This window comes from Talpa europaea (genome assembly GCF_964194135.1).
Source record: "Talpa europaea genome assembly, chromosome: 5".
Lineage (NCBI taxonomy): Eukaryota > Metazoa > Chordata > Mammalia > Eulipotyphla > Talpidae > Talpa > Talpa europaea.
This window is the reverse complement of record NC_140071.1, coordinates 62357347-62379532: the sequence shown is the minus strand read 5'-3', so window position 1 is coordinate 62379532 and position 22186 is coordinate 62357347. Positions and strand designations below refer to the sequence as shown.

The window sequence follows — 22186 nt, the reverse complement described above, 5'->3', positions numbered from 1 at the left end:
TTTATTTATTTATTTATACAAGCACTGGGTGCAGTCAGAAACGCGGGAGGGTGAGAGAATTCACCAGGGCAGGGAGCAGAGCAGGCAGAAGGACCGAAATACACTGCTGAGGGAAGCAGCGGGCGGCAGGAGAGGTCTGCGCGCCATGTGGGACCCTTGCCAGGGGCCGGGGATCGAACTGGCGCTGCAGAGGCTGCGGGCAGCATTGCAGCCCAACACTCAACCGCTGCATCACCAGGGGAGGCCCTTAAGCAAAACTTTTTAAAGTGTACTTTTCATTTCCTTTTTTCTCAGCATGTGGAAAATTTTCAGAATTTCTTATCACATGGAAAGAGACAAGATAATTTGTCATGATTTTTCTCAAAAATAGCACTTGAATATTTTAGTTCATATACATCATGCTGTTCCTTTTTTTGTACTACAATTAACTCCCTCACAGATAATATTCTGGGAATGTGCAATTCATATGTAAGCAGAAATATGATAGAAGCCTGAACTAGCATCTGAATTAGCTCATCATTTAACTAGCATCTGAATTAGCTCATCATTTAACTTCTGTATTTAAATACCTTTACCTAGGTTCATGATGGTGCGTAGTGGAAAAAATGGTGACCTTCATCTTAAACAAATTGCATATTATAAGCGGACTGGTGAATATCATCCAACTACATTGCCAAGTGAGAGAAGTGGCATAAGAAGAGCAGCAAAAAAATTTGTCTTGAAAGGTAAAATTGATGTCCCACATCTTGTATAGAGTCTAAATAGATGCCTCTCCTTATGTGTTCTTTGTGGAATCCTGAGAATGTTTGAAGTAATTACTTACTGCTCACAATTACCAGTTAAATTGGTGATGCTATTTAGTCAAAAGCAAATAAATTCACACTGAAGTTAACTGGAGATCAGTGAGTAGGAAAAGCACACTCATTGGTAGAAAATGGTATTATGAGAAAAACAAAACACTTATATTTATTTCTATGGTTTTCTCCCTCCCCTGCCATTAAATTGTCTCAGAATTACCTTTATTTTTGGCCCCCAAATCTCCCTGAATGGATTAAATACTTAAAAGATGGTGAAATATGTTTTTTGAAAGGTTATAATAATGTTTCCCTCTCTCCTCCTCCTTCAAAGGAGAAGAGAGATTTTGGATATGCTAAATAAGAAGTCTGCCAGCAGATAACTAAATGAATGTTGGCATTATTAAAGAGTGTTTCTCCTATTATGTCCAGAATCAGTGTTTCCTCAAAGCAGATTAAGATAATTCTAAAATAATAAATACCTGTTCATTTCTCCCTGTGTACACCCCTTCTAATAACTGCCTTGCATATAGGCATGCCTATTACCCCTTAGACTAAAGAGAATATACATTCATTTATTTATTTAAATCATTTCTGCAACCATTGTTTACTGAATTCTTACTGTGTACCAATTACAATTTAAGCATTGGAGATATATTGATGAGTAAGATAAAAGTTTTGCCTTCAGTTTGCTTACCTTCTAATTCGAATAAGGAATGTTCCACTCAGCGTGTGCTTAATCATTGCACTGATAGCTTAATCATGTATTCTGGAGTTTGAATAGCTATATCATCCACACTGGAAAGGTGGTGATTCTTTACCTATTTAGGTGCATGCCAGATGTAGATTCTTCTCAACTGTCCTCTAACTGAAAACTGAGAACTATCTTGACGATTAAGGTTTCAAGCTTTACTGTCCAATCTCCTATTCAAATCTAGAAATTTTAGGAGAGGTGGTTGCTTACAAAAAAAAAGCAGTTATTATAAAATACTATTTTGGAAAATTCTGTCCAGTAGCTTATCTGTACATAATTCATTTGCTAATTTGTGCCATTTGTATATAACTAGTTTTCTATTTTGTATACTCCCATAGAAAAATAATTGCATACTTCCATAGTTATCATTGATTTGGTGAATAAGCTAGCCCTACTTGTATTGATAGCTACAAAGAAACTAGCATTCCTTCTATATATTTAGTAATAGCTAAGGACTTTTCAAATTGCGTGGTAGCATCATTAAAAAGAAATGTTTTAGAGTGGAAAAGTGTTAAAAAACAAAACCCTAATGATTGGAAGATTAGGCTAAGATTATTTTAAAACTCTGTAGATCTCAAAAAATTACAATTATATCTTTTTGGTATCACTTATTACAGAAAAAAAGCTGTATTATGTTGGAAAAGACAGAAAACAAAATCGTTTGGTAATTGTTTCAGAAGAAGAAAAAAAGAAAGTCCTAAGAGAATGCCATGAAAACGACACCGGAGCCCATCATGGCATATCCAGAACCCTTACACTAGTGGAATCCAATTACTATTGGACTTCTGTGACCAATGATGTCAAACAGTGGGTATGGCTTATATATATTAGAGTATTTTGAATAATGTATTTATAATAGATATCCGAAATTCATCATTGCTCCAGGCTGGGTATCACCTTTCATTAAGTACTTTTTGATTGTTAAGTTTGTGTAAAAGCATTTGAAGGGATAGTTTTAACTCTTTTTGGAATTCTTTCTGCAAATCACTAAAGTATAATTTGAACTAGAATGAAGCATTATGAAATACCATGTTTAGATAAAGATTATTTAGAACCAGATTTTTATTATTAAACCCTTTTGCATAGGCAGAATTTAAATAGGATTGAAATTCTTTTGACTAAATCATTACCTCTTTGATGGCAGTCATACAGTTTTTTCTTGAGAGTAGAGTATGTTCATAATATTCATAATATACATATATTTGTAATAGCCCATTGTGTGCTCTCGTTGCTTGTGCCTATTTCATCTTGTAACAAAAAATGCCAAATATGACAGAAACCTAAAACTGACTAAATGCAAAATCCATTTGTGAAGATAAGGAAATTAACCTCAGTTTTGTAATTTTATAACCCTTTGAGACCTTTAACTTAAGTCTTCTAATAGAAACTTCACATAGGAATTCTGGGATTTTTATCTTTTTTTAAAGATTTATTTATTTATTACAGGTCTATTTATTTATTTATTTATTTATACAAGCACTGGGTATAGTCAGAAGCATGGGAGGGTGTGAGAATTCACCAGAGCCAGAGAAGGGAGCAGAGCAGGCAGAAGGACCGAAGTACACTGCTGAGGGGAGCAGCGGGCAGCAGGAGAGGTCTGCGCGCCATGTGGGACCCTCCTCTGGTGGCCGGGGAGCAGCCCGGGATCGAACCGGCGCTGCAGAGGCTGCGGGCAGCTTTGCAACCCAGCGCTCAACCGCTGCGCCACCGGGAAGGCCCTGAATTCTGGGATTTTTGCTGATAAGTTAGCTGACCGCCTACTCTTTCTAGTGTATACTATATGGCAAATTGTAGGACTTCCTTGGTATTTGTATGAGAACTTTTCATAATTATAATAATACATCAGAAAGACTGTTACTTCAGGTATAAAGAATTAAACTGACATTTAAATAAGTATCATGAGTTATCTGCTATGAGCCTATGCAGGTATTCCAAAGACCTTGATAACTTGCAAACATTCCATGAAATCTTTATTATAATTTGAGAATGGATATGATTTTTGGAAACAGAGGTTATTTGTGATAAAACTAGTGCATAAATCAAAATATTAAAGTTTTAATCAAAGGTGAAGTTTCTCCTCTTCCCTCCCCTCCATTCACTATAGTAGCATATTTTTTACAAAGTCTAAGAATTATTTTTTCTGTGCTTTGCCAGTTTGTTTTCTTTGGTTATTTCCAAAAATAGTTGAAAACATCTAGTATCTTTCATTTTCTGGCTTATTTCACTTAGCATAATTACCTCAGGATCTACTCATTTTGTCCCAAAAGGTACTATTTCATTTTTTTTTAATAGCTGAGTAAGTAGTCCATTGAGTAAATATTCCATAGTTTCTTTACCCAGTCATCTGTCATTGGGTACTTAGGTTGGTTCCAGAAATTGGTTATTTTGAATAAAGCTATAGTGAACATAGGCATGCATTAATCTTTTCCTGCTAAACTTTTCATGTTCATTGTGGAATTTTGATTTACATTTCCCTTATAATGAGTAATGTTGAACATTTTTTCAGATGCTTATAGACCATTTGAATAACTTCTTTAGTGAAGTGTCTATTGAGGTCTTTTGCCCATTTCTTTATTGGAGTTTTTGTTTTTTGTTGTTGAGTTGTATGCCTTATGTAATTTGAAAATTTATCCCTTGTTGAACATGCAAATATCTTCTCCCAGTTCATAGGTTGGGTTGCCTTATTGCTTTTGTTGTTGTTTCTTTCAGGGTACGAAAGCTTTTTAGTTTGATAGTCCCATTTGTTTATTTTTGTTTTTGTTTCCCTTGCCACTAGAGTTGTATCTCCAAATATATCTCTGAGGTTGATATATCTGTCAACCTCAGAGTGTATCACCTCTTTATGTATTTTATGGTTTCAGGTCTTATACTCAAATTTTTAATCCTTTCCAAAGTAGCTTTCATGTGTAAGATTGTTTTTAAAATTTTGTTCACGAGTTGGTTTGAAAGTAGTTTCCGAGGGTCTTCCAGAAATATCTTGAACAATGGCACCATCGGTAAGTAGATCAGTTTATCTTACCTCACTCAAATGAAAGCTTTTTGACAGTATGAGATTGGTTTTTGTTCATTTTCTGAAATTTTTAAACATTGTTTGAATAAGGCTATCTATGTTTTAATAATTGTTGGAATGCATGAATGAATTCATTTATTGGAGTGCTAACTTTTAAATGAACAGTGTTTTGCATTTAGGAAGCATTATGTTTCTATACTAATTTTAAATTCTAGCAAATTTGTTCTTAAGATCAATTATTGTTTGTAAACCAGAATTAGGTTCCATGTAAATAACACCCTTTACGATAATCATTGAGTGTTAGTAACAAGTAATAATTTCCTTATTTTGAATAGGAAATTTCATTCAATTTTGAAAATAGTCCCAAAATTTCTTCTTAAGTTATAGATTTCTACTAACCATTCTAAAGTTCTGATTCATAAGACTGCCTTTTATTGTGTGGACTACATTAACATTTTTTTAAATCTTTTCTTATCACATGCCTGTTTTTTAGGTGTATGCTTGCCAGCATTGCCAAGTTGCAAAAAGTACAGTTGTTCTAGCACATAAACAGCACCTTCTCAAAGTGGAAAATCCGTGGAGTATAGTTACTGTTGATCTGATGGGCCCATTTCATACAAGCAACAGAAGTCATGTATATGCTATAATTATGACAGATTTGTTTACAAAATGGGTTGTGATTTTGCCTTTATCTGATGTTTCGGCATCAGAAATTTCTAGAGCTATTATCAATATTGTTTTCTTATATGGACTCCCTCAGAAAATAATAATGGACCAAAGAGATGAGTTCATTCATCAGGTAAGACAGAGACACTACTTTAGGTCACGTAGTGTATTTTATTTTCCTTTTAGTGCCCAACACACTTGTGTACTATAGAGTGCTTAATAAGTTTAGCTAAATTGCTACATAGAGGTTTCATATTGTATAGTACAAAGATAGTTAGACTAGAAATTAAAAGACCAAGATTTTAGTACTTATTTTACCACTAAGTAATTATAAACCTGTTGTCAGGTTTCCGCAAACTAAAATGAAGAAATTGGGCTAAATAATCTTTACTTCTACATTAACAAGGCTTATCATTTTATATAAAAGGAGAACTGACTAAATGGAGAAGTACATCATGTTCTGAATGAAAATATTAAATATTGAAAGGTATCAGCTTCTCCCAAATCAAAAGTATAATTATTAATGAAATTCTAATCAACATTAAAAAGAAGGGAGCTTTTCCCCTAATTCTGGCCTTTTACAGACTGAAGTTAACCTGATAGAATAAGTGGGCAAGAATATATATGAAAAATTTTTAAAAGAATGCATTATCTACTGTACTTAAGGCATACTTAAAAATTTTTGTAATTGACAGAGTACTGATATAAGAAAAAATCAGTGATAGCCAAACTGTCTTTATTCATGGCAACTTTGATCTCTCAGTCCAATAGGAATGCCTAAGGTTATATTTATTAAATAGTTAGGTCCGTTGAGAAGGGATTCCCAAGATTGTCTGCAGGTTTTATGATATACTAGGAAGAGGACTTTGCATGAGTAAGATTTATGATAATAGAAAGATATACAGCAAAATCAATAGAGAAGAAGCTTATGGTAAAAAGTCCAGGGGAAACCAGGCACAAATTTCTCAGATGTCCTCTCAATGGAATCAAACAGCATATGTTTAGTTCTCCAGCAACATGTTGTAGCTATACATGTTCCAAGGGGAGCTCAGTAGAGACTCAGTACCTTAGATTTTTTTTTTTTTGGTGGTGGGTAGTCACATAGGCATCCTATTTTTGGCATATACCAAAATTCTAGACTCCCCAAAGAAAGAAGTTATTTAACATAAACCACCATGTTAATGCAAACAGTTTGTATGAACTGTTTTGGCAGAGTATGGCTTATTAATTAGGGAATGGTGGAAACCCTGCCAAGTCCATGTTTCTAGACTCTAGCCAAAGTCCAACCTTGTTAGTCAGGTCTCTTAAAGGATAGCAGCCTCAAGTCAGCCATATTAACTCTTTTGCATAGGTCCAAACAACTTAATGAGATCTTAAAAACTTAGTTATTTAAAAAGGATTGTTCATAAATTTAAGGAGAAAATATTTTTATTTCACTTTTAAATAAACACAATTGCTTACTAATGGGAAATGTATGCATATTAATCACTGCTCAGTTTCTAAAACCTTGGAATCAGATAACTGTCTTCATTTTCTCTTTCACATTGATTATTGTAGCATCCTCTGAAAAACTAGTTCTGTAAAGACATAACATCATCAAAAGTAATGTAACCTTATCTAATGTTAAAACTGTAACCTCCTTATGCTAGTAGTTTTCAGAGTGTCCAGCAGATGTTAAGGGAGCCCCTTGGCACACAGTTTGATAACTTTGGTTAAAATAGGAATGTCAGCACATCACAGATAAGTGGAGTAGGGAAAGATTACTAAATACATTTGGCAGCATTGATAACAATTTTCTAACTGTTTCTGATTTCTCTAATATGGTTTTTGAATTTCTATATACTAAAATTGTTTTCAGTTAAATTACAGAATTTTCAGGTTTTTAAATTGAAACAAAAATAATACAATTATCTTTTTAGTTTTCCTAATTGTCTAGAGATGGAGGTAATATTCTAACTTAGGTGGTATGGATTTCAGTGGAAAACGTCACCAAATTTGGCTATATGAAGATCATGTGATAAATAACCAAAACATAAAGCAAGGAATAAGCCAACAAAAATTAAATAAATCCATGCAGAAAGAGGTTTCTGTCTTTATTATAAAAGACTCAAATTTTAAAAATTAGTCAATGGTAAAAACATAATTCACAAAGGCAATTAAAGTAGTAAACACAGAAAAATGTTCAAACTCAGTAGTAATGAATAATGCATATTAAGATCATTTTTACTTACCTAATCAACAAAAATAGTAGTAATACCAAAGAGACTACAGGTAAACCGATAATAGCCTTACATTACTGGCAGCATTAGACCTTGAAATTACCTCATTTGTAAAGCAGTTGGCCAAAAGTCCATTAAGTGCCATGTATTTATTTTTTGTCTTTTAGCTATCCTATTTCTAAGAATTATTCTAAGGAAAATATCCTGAGTATATATAAACAGCTCTTTTATGATGCCATTTGTATATATTTATAGATATTAGGGAGAGACAGAAAGCAACCTAAATATCCAAAAAAAAAAAAAAGTCAGAAAAATAGTTCTGGTCACATGGTGAAATATTTTGTAACCTTAAAAATGATGTTTAGAAAGAAAAGGAAATAACAGGTAATGTTTACAACATGTTGAATTAAAAATCTGGGTAAATAATTTTATGTGTTACATATACATATATTTACATATAGAGCTATGTAAAAATAGTTACAAAAAGCTGAAATACAAAATCATAAAGTTAACCTTCAGGTTTTTATTTTTAAAAGTGCTGAGAATATAGATTTTTAATTTTTTTCTGCTTATATGTATTATTATGTTGTTTTTATATTTTTAGTGATTTAAATACGAATAATCATCTGTTACTTTTGCTATATACTAATACTCAGCAATAAGTAGTTCTCTTAGCCTTCCAAACAGAACAAGCCCAAGTAACTAGTTCTGGCCCACAGAATTAGGTGGGTGAATGTGTGCCACTTTTAGCCAAAGGCAGTGACAATGTCATGCTCAGTTTTTTAATCTGGTCTTATTCCTTCTCTGGGGAATTGACTCAGTAGTCCAGATATTACAGTGTAATATGGTGGAACTTCTCTTATCTAGGGTTGCTGAGGTGCCTAGTGAAGAAGTGTCTTGGAAAGATATCTCAAACTACATCAACTCTGCATAACTTCCATGTTATGCCATGGAGACTTGATTGTGATTGTAACTGCAACATTATCTTGCTTATTTTAACTGAATCAGCAGTGGTCTACAAAATGGAGTGTGTAAGACAGTTCAGTTTGTGGGCTAATGTTAGACCTTCTGTTTATATTTATTTCTTTTTTATCTAATAAATAAGACAGAAATGAAACTTTCTAATAATGTGTAGAGGTTGATAATGGCATTCTGAATCAACAAGGTAGATGTTTGTGCATCACACACGATATATGAAGGTATCCTGAGAGAAAAGTGAAAATCCACAATATATAGAAATCTACAGTGATTCTCTCACTCATTCTTTTGGTTTTAGTAGTAAGTGAATTTACAGATGTCATTTAGTTTTCACCAGTCTTCTCCCTGAAGAATAGCTAGGCAGCATAGATTTCTTGCAGTGAAATAAGATAATACTATTAATACAATCATTATCAACCACAAGAGGGTAATAGAGCTGATACTTCTACTTAACTTCTAGTACTAACTCTCTTATAGAGAGATGAAAATAAAATGGGCAAACAATATCAGATAGGAAATTGCCCTCCAAAATTCAAAATTATCAAGAAGTTATTTGAAATATTGATTCATTTCCACTTTTATTAACAAAACCCTCACCCTAAATGCATATAGTGCTTCAAGATATTGCATGATAGTATGAAGCCATCAATCACCAGCAGTTTTGCCAGTCATTTTTAAAGTCACATGATAATCAATTCAGGACTTTGAAAATTTTGCAAAAATTTTACAACAGCTAACAGTAAATATAAACCTTTTATGGAAGGCTTATTGTGCACTTGGATGAAAATACAGGTGTTTCTGACATATCTCTGTTTAAGGGTACTTCCTAAATTGTTTTTGATAAAATGCACAAAAATCATTTTTGTAAATCTCTGAAGGAAACGGAGTAAACATTTTCAAGGAAAAATTCCTTCTTAATTAAAAATAAAATGTCATCTGGAAAACCAAAATTATAACCATTATTGGAATATCTGGTTTAATAGAGAAAAGACTGTTTGGATAAGAGTATGAAGATAGCATTTCGCACATGGACTTACTGAATTATTCCTTGGCAACCTCTTGAGACAAAAAGTTGAAGTCTTTTCCAAAGGTCACTCATTTTAAGATCTTTGATTATGACCTTGTATCGTAACCTTAGGCCTCCCCAAATCATACCTGTTCTTTGAGATTTCCAGAATTTTGTTACTTTTTTTTTTTTTTTTTTTTGGTGGGTCCCTCGCCAGTGGCCGGGGATCGAACTGGTGCTGCAGAGGCTGCGGGCAGCCTCACAACCCAGCGCTCAACCACTGTGCCACCAAGGGAGACCCAAATTTCATTACTTTTGAATTAAAAGGCCACCTAAGTCAATAAATATATTAACTAGGAATTGTATACAGCTGAAAGTAACAGAAACTTGTCTTTCTCCAACACATAACTTAGATAAAAGTCCAGGCCCATCAAGATTATAATAGTATTTGTTATTTTAAACAAAATATTCATGTTTTGTGTAGAATGACTGTGGTCCATGAAATAGACAAGTTTCAAGTAAATTACATTTTAAAGTCAGCTTTGTTTTTTATATATTTTTCAGATCAATATTGAACTGTGTGGGTTGTTTGGCACAAAACAAATTGTAATTTCTCATGCTACTCAAACTGTTAATCCAGCTGAAAGTACACCTAGTACAATCAAAACGTTTCTTTCCAAACACTGTGCTGACCACCCCAACAACTGGGATGATCACCTGTCAGCTCTTTCTTTTGCCTTCAATGTAACTCACTTGGTATGTGCCTTCATATCATTTATACTTTCAAGTTGTGACTATTTCTTGATTATATAAATGTTTTATTATAAATTGCTATCTGTTTTCCTTGAAATAGGAGCCTACTAAAAATACGCCATATTTTCAAATGTTTAATCGAAATCCTTATATGCCTGAGACTTCAGATATTCTTCGTGAAGTGGATGGTGATAATACAAGTATGTTTGCCAAAATTTTAGGTGCAATTAAAGAAGCTGATAAAAAAATGGAAAGTAAGACAACGTCAGCAGGCCAGGTGATTCTATCTAATAGAAATGCTATAATCTAAAAATCTATGAAGTGATTTTTTAAAAAAATTTCAGAATGTAAAAAAAAAAATTCAGAATGTACACATATATACATGCATATGTATAATATATCCATAAACCAAATTTTCTATCATATTCTGCTTCTCTTGATTACATGGAATGCTTATTTAACCATGAAGTTCTGAGAGATAATGGGAAAACCATGTATTTAAAAAATTTGTTTTGAAGTAACATTGCATTATACCATAAGTTTCAGATTTAATGCATTATTAAAAATCAACGTGCATACTACATTAAGTTCATAAAAGTCCAGTTGTGTCCTTCATCACTCCCTTTTACTCATTTTACCTACCCCTCTAACCCCTTTCCTTTCTTCTGATCACTTATTGGTCTTAATAGTTTTAAAGTGTATTTTTGTTTTATTTAACTGATCCATTTGTTTGGTTTCTCTATATACTACATGACTGAAATTGTGAAAGTCATGTGTTTTAGAATTAGCTAGGGCTGGATCAAATCTCTGGTCTTACGCTCTGTACTTGTTTGACTTGGGAAAATTACTTATCCTGTCTGTCTTCATTATAAAGTTGGGATGATGATAATTAAAATATTGTTGTAAGAGTTAAATGAAACTAGTGGCATGATAAATAGCTTATTTTGTTATAACAGTATTTGCATTTTTCCTTCAGGAAACTATAGCTCTTTCTCCCTTTGTTCATTCTCTTTTTGTTTTTTGTACTTGTAGATGGAGAACAACAATTTTGAGCAACTAAATAAAAGCAAAATCATTGTTAAAAAGAAACCAAAGCAATTAAATCCTTTCCATTTAAAAGTGGGTCATGAAGTTTTAAGACAGAGGAAAAACTGGTGGAAGGATGGTCGTTTCCAGTCAGAATGGGTTGGTCCTTGTGTCATAGACTATATTACAGAAAGTGGATGTGCTGTTCTGAGAGACAACACTGGAACTAGACTTAAAAGACCTATCAAAATGTCTCACCTTAAGCCCTATGTGAGAGAATCCAGTGAACAAGGTAAATATCTATCAATTCTCTTCTATATTTTATATTCTTTGTATAAGGAAAGAAGTTAAAAATAGAAGAACAACTCTTCACCCTCTTTGGTTAGTTTTCTTTTCCCTTCTCATTTGGTATAGTTTTAGATGTTAGTATCCTCTGGAACTCTTGGGCTTATAAGAGCTGTTTTTTTTCTAGTATACTTTTCACACTCTCCCCCCATTCTTGTGACAGATACTGAACTGGTTTCACAGAATTGTTTTCTCTATTTACTGTCACAGAACTTTTTCACTTTATGCCTCATTTTAACATGAAAAACACCAAAACAAACCTGTCCAGAATGTTTTTGTTAGCTATATTAGGAGCCTTAAAAATACGTGATTTACTTTTAATGTTGCTTGATAGCCAGGTCATGATGGATGCAAGGAGGGTGCATTCATGTGATATATGTATACTTGGGTATACTCAGATACCATAATAAGTTTGTGAACAGTGAGCATATCCTGATCTCTAACCCTTTCTTTCCCAGACTAGAGCTAATGACATTTTTGCCACAGCTTTCAGATTAAATCCTACTTTATTGAGACTCTTTTATTTTTGCCCTATTATATCTGTTCCCTAGAGATTCTCTGGGGTAGATAAATGAGAGGGAGTTAATTGGTGCTTAACCAGTTAATTTTGCTTTTCTATTTAAAAAAAATGATGAAGCATCAATATTGTTTGAATATGAGTAACAATAATTTGGCATATTTTAAAACAGTATAAACAACTGAATTGTTTAATAGGCTTAAGGAAACAATTATTACAGCAGCAATAATAACAGATAATCTACACTTACCCTATACCTTTTTTAGGATATGAATCCCTTGGGGCCTGCTCAGTAATAGCTCAACTCTGCTTCTGCTCAGAGTCACAACTCTTGTGTTAAAAGCTCTCCGTACCTGTGCCTTTCCTTCTCTTGTGACAGACTCGGTTGCTCTAGTAGTAAACTGGTCTTGAATTGTTCTATTTCCAAAAGCTCATAGCATTTTCATTCTCTTTGTTATAAATGATTTCATTCCTTGTGCCTTCTTTGAGTGCTGAGCCACCCTTTATAATTTCTCTCTTCTACATGTTAAGTAGAAGAAAGATTATACAGATACATTTGTCCTTTCCTCTTTAGCGTGGTTTCCTCTTAGTCTTTGGCATTCAGCACTTGCTCCCCTCTCATGTGTTAATTTTCCTTAATGAACACAAAATTTATGTTTAAAATGTTGCTGTCTTAAGATCTGTTTCAACATTTTAAATTTTCTCTTGCCAAAGACTTTCTTAGAAGGCCAGATATTTTGCTGCTTCTGAATATTTCAGATTGCAGTAGAGTAGATAGTATTAAAACAGAGGCAGTTTAATTTTTGCCTCATACTTGAATTCTTTGCAGATGTTTCTTTCAGTAATTTAAAGGAAATTGCAGTATTATACTAGCATACACATAAGAAACATGGGTTTGATGGGCAGAATTGTTTTTTCTGTCATAACCAAAGGAAGTGCTGATCTAGCCATCCTGGAATCTGGTTCCTGATTACATTTGGTCCTTTATATTACCTGCCAAAATTCAAAATAAATGTGATTTATAAACCTCAAGAACTTATTTTAAATAATCTTTGAACTGAATTTAAAGCAAGAAAAATGTCATTGAATAACCATCACATTTTTTTTTGACATAAATTTGGATGAGCTATAGCCAAAAGATCTTTGAATTTGTCTGTCTGCATTTGTCATTGCTACTCTTGCCTTGAGATTTCATAGCTGTATTAGACTCGCTGTCCAAAGCTGATAAGTTTCTCTGCCAACTTCTTATCCATTCTTATCTGAAACAATATAGAGGGAGCACATTCAGTACCAGGTCCATGATATTTCTCATTGCTATTTTAAGTAGGCCTATTTGTCTATTTCAATGCCAGGCACCTTTTCAAGACTAATTATTTTAACAAGAAATTTTATGATATGCTCTATGTCTATTTGTAATCAAAATGTTCTCCTTTGAAATAAAAACTGATATTGACCCACTTTTCTATCCAACATAGATTTCTAGTAGTTTTTATTTGTTTTGTTTTGGGTGGTTACTCTGATAGATTTGTGTGTGTCTCCCCAAAAAGTTTTAGTCTGCTTGCCCTTCACAGTTGAAAACCCTCATTTGTGAAATGGCTTTCATTATTTTGTAAATTTTCTGTTGCTGCCATAGAAAAATTACCACAGATTTAATGACCTAAAATATGACTTTTTTTTTTTTTTCTTCTGTTAATAGTTCTGTAGCTTAAAAGTCCAATGTTGGTGTTACTGGGCTAAAATCAAAGCATTTGTTGGGCTGTGCTCTCTTCTGGAAGCTCTCAAAGAGATCTTTTCCTTGCCTTTTCCACCTTCCAAAGCCTGCCCACATTGTTTGGCCTGCGGCCCTCTTCCTTTCTCTTCAAAACCAGCCATCATGGCTAGAGATTTTCGCACATCACAACATTCCAACCTCCTTCCTTCCCCTTGCACATTTCTTCTTCCCCTTCCCTTTCCATGTGGGCCTTGTCCCTGTATCCACTTGGAAAATTCAGGATAATCTCCCTATTTTAAGGTTAATTAGTTAGCAACATTAATTTCATCACTATCCTAATTCTTCCTTGCCTTGTATGGTGGCTTATTCATAGGTTCCAGGGATTAATTAGTCCATACCATCTCTAGTAGTGGATCATTCTACCTAACACAATTATAGTGTTCATGAAACAAAGCAAAGTTCAGGCCCTGTAGCATCAAACCTGTGATCTTGACTGTTATTAATACAGTTTATATGACCTCCCTTGGTTATACAATCTATAAACCACCAGTCATGTAGCTCTCCATTGTTAGTACTGGTTATTAATCTGACAACTTTGTGGTATCAGATTATAGTTATCAGTCATTTTATCATGAGGAAGGATGTACTAGAATGGCAAGACATTCTAAATGTTGTAGAATTTTCAGGCCATATATAGGATTTATCTAGTCATCGCTCTTCAGAATAAGAAAATTAAATATTCTAAAACCTTGTGCTTTTCTTTCTATTTGAAGAAATAAATTAATCTGACCTACTCAGACTTTTTCTAAGGCTTTGATTTTAACTCCCCCCCACCCTCAGGGAAATTTTAAAATTTATTTTTTAATCTTTTTTTTTTTTAACTTCTTAAAACTGCATAAGAAAAAGTATGTCCAAACTGCTGAAGTGTTTTGAAAATACCTTGCTTTTTAAGAAATTAAAGACTTTATTATTCAGCATGGTCAAAACTGAAACAATGTTTTTACCAAACAGATGTCATAAATGTAATTAAATCAGTGGAATGAGAAAAGAAGAAATACTTAAATAATGTCTGTAATGGAATGTGAGTCCTTTAATCTGATCTGTTTATGTGTCTCTGTTGAGGGCAAAACTTACTGTGCTCTTTTCTGTGTGCATAAATCATGATTATTTTAGATCATTACTGTCTAATAGCTATATAATGCAAAATAATGTAATGCAACTTTTAATTTTCTGTAGCCACATTTAAAAAGTACAAAAAATAAGTGAAAATAAGTTTAGTAATATACTTTATATAATCCACTATATATAAAATATTATTTCAACATGTGTGTTAGGCTTCAACAGTCTTTTTTTGGTATTCTTTTTCAAAGTTAAAGAGCATTTCTTTTGGCATCAGTATATTTAGACCATTGTGGAATAGAAACATATTTGACCTTTTCTGAATGAATGAGAATTTTGTTTGTTTCCTACACAAATAAAGCTTGATATCTCCAAAATAGTTTACCATTGCATATAATTTGTGTAGAATTTGCTGTGTTAATCCTTGTTTTCTACAGTTTCATCACAGTACTTTAAAGTTTATCACTTATTTAAGAGAAAAAGGATATATATGTGTGTTTTTTCCCACATACATTTATAGCTTACATATAGAAACTATTCTCTTTTAAATAATGAAGTTGATAAAGTTCAATTTTTCCTAAGCCAAATGTAACTAGGAGATGCTTACACTTAATGTCTGTGCATACATTTCCAGCAAATCAAAGTGGTAACTTCTAAGAATTTTTTCTAAAACAGACCTACTTCTTCAGTATGGAAAAATACCATTTGAGACAGAAAACTTCCTGCGTCAAATATCTGTGTAAGATCTTTGGAACTACCTTAAATTCTGTGGTATCTGTGGTCATTGATTCTTTGCAGCATTAAACATAGGGAATTCTCCCTAGCTTAATGGGAAAATTTCATCAGCAACACTTTTTTTTAAAGATTTATTTATACAAGAACCGGGGTATAGGCCAGATGTGCAAGAGGGTGAGAGGATTCACCAGAGACAGAGCGAGGAACAGAACAGGCAGACTGATGAAATACACTGCTGAGGGGAGCAGCAGGCGAGACAGGAGAGATCTGCCTCGCCAGGTGGGACGCTTTCTGGCCAGCCAGGATGGAACTGGAGCTGCAGAGGTTAAGGACAGCTTCACAGCGCTATGCTCAACTGCCTGCGCCACCAGGGGAGGCCCCATCAGCAACACTTTTAACGAACTTTTTAAAGTTCTTTTAATAACTACTCCATAGCCTTCTCCACTGTTAACACAGGCTAATGTGAACTTTGTTGTGAACCTCTAGCAACACGTTTTGAAAGTGTTTCACCACTTTTCTTTTTTCTTGCTGCTTTTTCATATAGCACTTCTCATGGGTTGTATGATTTATTTTTTTATTTTTCAGAATTATTTCTCTTACGTAGCAATTCACTCCATACTAACATTTAAAATTCATTTTCTTACCACCTTCAGTTATCTATATTTCCGTCATAAATATCTGCATTTTCTTAACAGCATTTCCAAACTACTTAACTACTTTTACATTAATAAGAATTGGAGTTATACTTGGTAAATCTCTAAAAACTAAAATACCAAGTGCGCTTTGTCTAATAAAGAACTAAATGGACAAAAGTAAATGTCCATGCAAGCCAAAGTCCACTTATGCCATCTATTGGTAGACAGAATAGCTTTCATTGACCTACTGAATTATATTATTAAAGTTGTTAAATATATAGAAACTTCAGGGTTGAAGTAGGATCACTGAGCTTTCTACATATTAGTACAAGGATGGGTATAGTAGCATTTTGTTCCAGGATATATTAGCAAATTTATTTTCTCTGAGAAACTTTCACTGATCTCTAATATAAAAGGGTAATCAATCTTCATTTAGCTATTTCTTGAACATTAAATTTGAGGACTCGTTCAACTATTATAATCTGTAAGGAAATCTTTTAATATTTTGGGAGAAAATCCCGAAAGAAAAGGCACGGGACCAGAAAGTTAATCAACTATGTTAGTAGAGTTTCTTCCACCATATCAAATAGGAAAGAATCTTTTTGTATACATTCACTTGTAATTGTATAAATGCTGCTGCTTTGTTAACAGTTTAATATTCATGTTAAGCATTTTTTTTCCTGACCGTGATGATAAATTTGATTAAAATAGAATTAAATGCTGGAAAGGAAAATTCCTTGTCAGTATTTCAGTATGGATTTAGCTATATCTTAAAAGTTTATTAGCATTTTGGTATAAAGTTATCGTAAGTAAGCTTAACATTTTAGTCCTACTTCATTGCAACCTGCTTGCTTAGATGTTCCTCTGACATAAGCCTGATATAGGAACTTTATCTTCAGTTTGGTTTATAACAATATAAATCAGTGTGTAACCAATTTGTAAACAAGTTGTAACAATGGAGAATTCTCCAAAGTTGTAAATGTAAGGATTTAGCAATTCTTTTTTGTTAAACTGTCTTTCAAAATCCCATTAACTGATCTAGAAATGCTTTGCAGAAGCATGTTAAGGATATTATTGATATCAAAAACTGAAGTTTTATAGCTTTGTTTTTAATATATACCCTAATTCTACATCCTTATACTCCCTCACACATACCCCTAATAAAAACAGATCCAAAGGAACAGTAAGCTTTGAATTCCTTGGTTCTTCCTGAATTCTATATGTATGAACTGTCAAATTTCTAAATAATTTGATTCATTCAATGACATGTATATTTATTTAGCATATGAGAAAATCTACTAGAAGTTAATTTGATATACATTTTTATTAGTTGAGATTTTGTTCTTCATCTTGCATTAATTTTAAAATAATGCTTAATTATAAAAGGCAAACTTAATGATGTTTCTTCTTTCAGATAGTCTTTATTTCTTACAAGGCTCAGTAGTGGCAGATCATGACTACATTGGATTGCCTGAAATTCCAGTTGGAGCATATCAAGCAAATATTCTCGTAGAGGATGCAACTATTGGTGTAGTCGCTAATGAATTACTGACTTCAAGCAAGGATCGTGAAATATATAGAAGTAACAAAATATCTCCATTGATAGAAGATCATAATAATCTTGAAAAACAGACTTTCAGTCTGTTGGACTCTACAAGCCAAGTACTTGATTATTTAAGTTAGTAATAGCAAATTCATTTAAATTGTTTGTTTAGAATGTATAACACTTTGAATCCTGATGTCTTTTCCATCCAAAAAGGTTTTCTAGAAATGTGTCTTGACGTACCCTCAATGACTAAATCCTGAAGGTTTATTTTATAACTATTTATGGAAAGTTGTTCTGTGTTTGAATGTCAGTGCATATACATAAGGGCTAAGGAAGCATATAATATATAAAATTCATTTTTTTCCTTCTAAAATGAAAACAGGCAAAGCTTGCTTACTTCTCAGGAAGTAAACTAAATTCCAGCTCAAAGCTCTTAAATCTTTGTTTAGTATTGATACCCTGCTTACAATTTTAATTTTTCTGGGATATTTTCTTCTTTTAAAAGATAAGTTTGAACTGCCTAGAATGGGCCTAATAAATATTTATTCAACCATATTAATGAATTAAATGAAACTTTTGTGTCATTGGAACTTTTACGAACAATATTTAAAAAAAAATCAGAGTGGCTTAAAGGAGTCTTACATGATACTTGTAATTTTTTTTCTGGCTCAGGATTAGGATCTGAAACTATGTATTGGTTTGAAAACAATGTGCATTTCCATATTAATGCCAAAGGCATCCACTAATAAGCATTTTCTGCAATCTTAAGTGATAATAACTAATATCAAATATTTTAGACTATGATACAACTTTATAATATACAACAAATGTTTGTTATAAAGCATTTTGAAAAATACTGTGGAAAAATTAAAAGATGAATCCAGATGTGTGCCTCCTCCTTATAAGGGACTTATAGTCTGGTAAGGAATATAGACCATGTAAGCCCGGCACAACATGAGTTACAAGTTACATGCTAAATTCTGTAAGAGAAGTCCAAATAATGTGTGTGCTTAGGTAGAAAAAAAAGGTTGTTTCTGTATAGGAAACTTATAAAGAAGGATCTTATAAGGACACATATGCTTATAAAACAAGGATCATTTGAAATTGGTCCTGAGGAATGTATAAGGAGTTGGTGAGAGATTATAAAAGAATTAGAGAAGAAATACATGGAGACAGAAATATATTATAAAGATTCACAGAAGGGCAGACTTTGTTGTCTACCATGCTTCTGAATACTGTTTATAGTTTGAATTATGTCCTCCTCAAGATTCATATATTAAAGTCCTAACCACTAGTACCTCAGAATGTGGTAATATTTGGTATAGAGTTATTGCAGATGTTAAGATGGGGTCAGTATTTGAGTACAGTGGGGCCATAATGCAAATATGACTGATATCCTTGTAAAAAGGGCAGTTTGGAAAGACTCAGGAAGAGTGCCATGTGAAGCTGAAGTCAGATTGGCGCGATTCATCTACAAGCCAAGGAATGCTGAAGATCACCATCAAACCAATAAAAACGAGGGGGGAGAGGGGAAAGCATTGTTCCTCACAGCCCTTAAAAGGAACCTACCCTGTCAATATCTTCATCCCAAATTTGTATCCTCTGTAATTGTGAGACAATAGGTATCTTTAAGTCACCCAGTTTGAGCCATTTTGTTGCAGCAGCCCTAGCTTCAGGTAGCTAAATTAGCTATTATTTTCTGAGAGCCATTTAAGACCTTTGTATAGAGAAGTGTCATATCAGAACTATGTTTTAGAAAGTTTACTCTGACAACTAGTAAGAGATAATTACAAGATGGAGAGAAGAAAAGCATAGGGATTAGTTGATAATGATTTTGCTGTGATGATGGATAATAAAAACCTAGATTGTACTGATAGCATTAATAATCAGTGGAACATATCTTAAGATTATTACAGAAAAGGTCATATATTTAGGTACCAACCATATTGAATAGTGTTATGTGACACTAAAAATGGAGACCTGAGGTGTTACCATCACCCATTTAAGAAGAAATATTAAATTATATTTAATATAGGCTAAAGGATAAGTATTATGGAAAAGAAATCAATCTAGGACCTCATACCACAGAACAAATAAAGTACATGTAGCATTTCAGAAAGAAACCTTAAGTAAACACAGTTGTCTCAAACTGATAGATATCCCCACAAGCAGAACAAAATTTTAATGGAATCATATTAGATATCTTTTTGGTATCTATAACTGACAAAGTGTCCTTTTCTTAGTTAAAATAACTAACTTTCCTTCAATGATAAATTGACTTCAAAATGAGCCTCTTTTTCCATTTTAAGATGGTAACTATTAATCAGTCATTTTAGAATTACAATTTCTAAACTTTTTTTTTTTTAATTTTGCCTTCCCTAATCAACTTCTCATCAAATACACTATTATCCTGTCTGTATTGCTCATGTTCAGTTATGCTATGCTACAAAATCTTAAAACAGCAAAACTTTATTTCTTGGCCACCCTGTTAGTACATTAAGGGTGTCTTTTTTTTTTAAGCCAAGAAATTTTTTAATTAAAAAATACTTAAAGCTGTTGTCAACTACAAATGTTTTACCTTTCTTTCCTGACCGAATCAGAGCCATTGAAGTATGAGTTTCTGCCCTTCGTGCCATCCTGCTCCCACATGAATGCTTATGACCTTTCAAGAAGGTACGTAGAAGAACCTCTCCATCCCTGGTTCTGTATGTTGATATCAACTTGTCATCATTTTTTTTAAAATCTGTTTATTCATGCATACAAGAGCTGTGGTGTAGGCCAGAGGTGCAAGGGGTGAGAGGATTCACCAGAGACAGAGTGGGAACAGAACAGGCGGACTGACCGAAATACACTGCTGAGGGGAACAGCGGGCGAGACAGGAGAGGTCTGCTGTGCCATGTGGGTAGCTCCATGGCAGCCTGGGGATCGAACTCGTGTTGCTGGAGGCTGCGGATAGCTTCACAGTGCCATGCTTACTTGCACCACCAGGGAGGCCCTTGACTTGTCATCATTTAACTTCGCAGATTTTTTTCTTCCTTCTCTTTAAAGTCTTGTCCCACTTTGTTCTTGTTCATATTTTCTGAGTCTGTGTTTCTATTTATTACCTAGCTCAAGGTTTTTTTGTTCTATTGTTTTTTCTTGTTGAAGATTTTTAAAGCATTTCTTGTACAAGTCTGGTCATGGTAACTCCATTAACTTCTGTTTGTCTGGAGGTCTTTATGTCTCCATGATATTTGATATTTTGCTGGATAGAGTACTCTTGGTGGCAATTTTATTTTTGAATTGTGAATGTGTCATTCCATTCTCTTCTAACCTGTAGGATTTCTGCTGAAAAGTATGACGAAAGCTTGATGGAGGTGCCTTTGTATTATCCCTAGAAGACTTCAATTTTTAAAGCTGTTGCCAGATACAAATTTACTACCTTTCAATGACCTGACCAAATTAGACCCATTAAAGTGTGTGCCCATTTAAGTTTCTGCCCTTCATGCCATTTCATGTATTGGTAACTTTTGCTAATTTAGCAGTGACATTTCTTGGTATAGATTTGCACTTAGAAATTTGGACATTGTGTCTGTTTCTTTGATATCTATGATTAGTTTTCCCTTTATATTTGGAACATTCTCAGCAATTATTTTTTTGAATAGAGTCTTCTTTGCTCCCTCTGTTTTTCTTTACTTTCAGAGATACCCTTTTATAAGGACATCAGTCATATTTGGATTATGGCCCCACTGTACTCAAATACTGACCTCATCAAATACTATTTCCACTTCTAATGGAATCTGATATTTTGTGTAGTTTCTTCATTTTTTCCTAAATGTTTTTTTTTTTTTTCCTCATCTCTCACTTGAGTCATTTGTATGTTCTGATCATCTGTTTCCAAGGTTCTTTCCCTAGCAGTAGTAAGCCTACTATTAAGCTTTCCGTAGCTGTTTTTAGTTCTTTCATTGTATTCCTCATCTCTCATTTCTGCTTGGGGTTGGTTGGTTGGTTGGTTTGTACACCTTCAGTTTCTTTTAGTTGAGTTCCTTTTATTCCTGGGTATCTTTTCTGAAGCCCTGACCTACCTTTCTGTGTTTCATTAACAGTCCCTAACTTCACTTAACTTCTCATGATTGCTCCTTTGAACTCTGTGTTAGCTCTTCCAATCCTGAACCCATAAGGCTTGGATTCAAGAATCTCCATTATTCCATGTTGCATCCCAATTGTACCTTCTTTTGTGTGCCCTTTCTCCCCCAGTAGATGGCGCTGTGACTTTTGCTTGGGGATTCTCTCTTACTAAGACAATGTGAAGGAGGAGTGCGTGGGAGTGGGAACCCAGATGCCCCTAGTAAGTGTTCATAGTCTTGGGTGGGGAGGCACATTAGGACTTGAA

The 22186-nt window shown here is 33.5% G+C and overlaps 1 protein-coding gene across 1 annotated transcript; it reads left to right on the top strand.

Moving 5' to 3' along the window:
• Positions 1-583: 583 nt before the first annotated feature.
• GIN1 (gypsy retrotransposon integrase 1) lies at positions 584-17951 on the top strand (the record flags this gene model as incomplete). Its single annotated transcript, XM_084233185.1, has 7 exons — positions 584-725; positions 2166-2359; positions 5052-5357; positions 9992-10183; positions 10281-10457; positions 11213-11498; positions 17683-17951. 7 exons carry the CDS (start codon positions 584-586, stop codon positions 17949-17951), a joined length of 1566 nt encoding a protein of 521 aa, XP_084089311.1.
• Positions 17952-22186: the final 4235 nt, after the last annotated feature.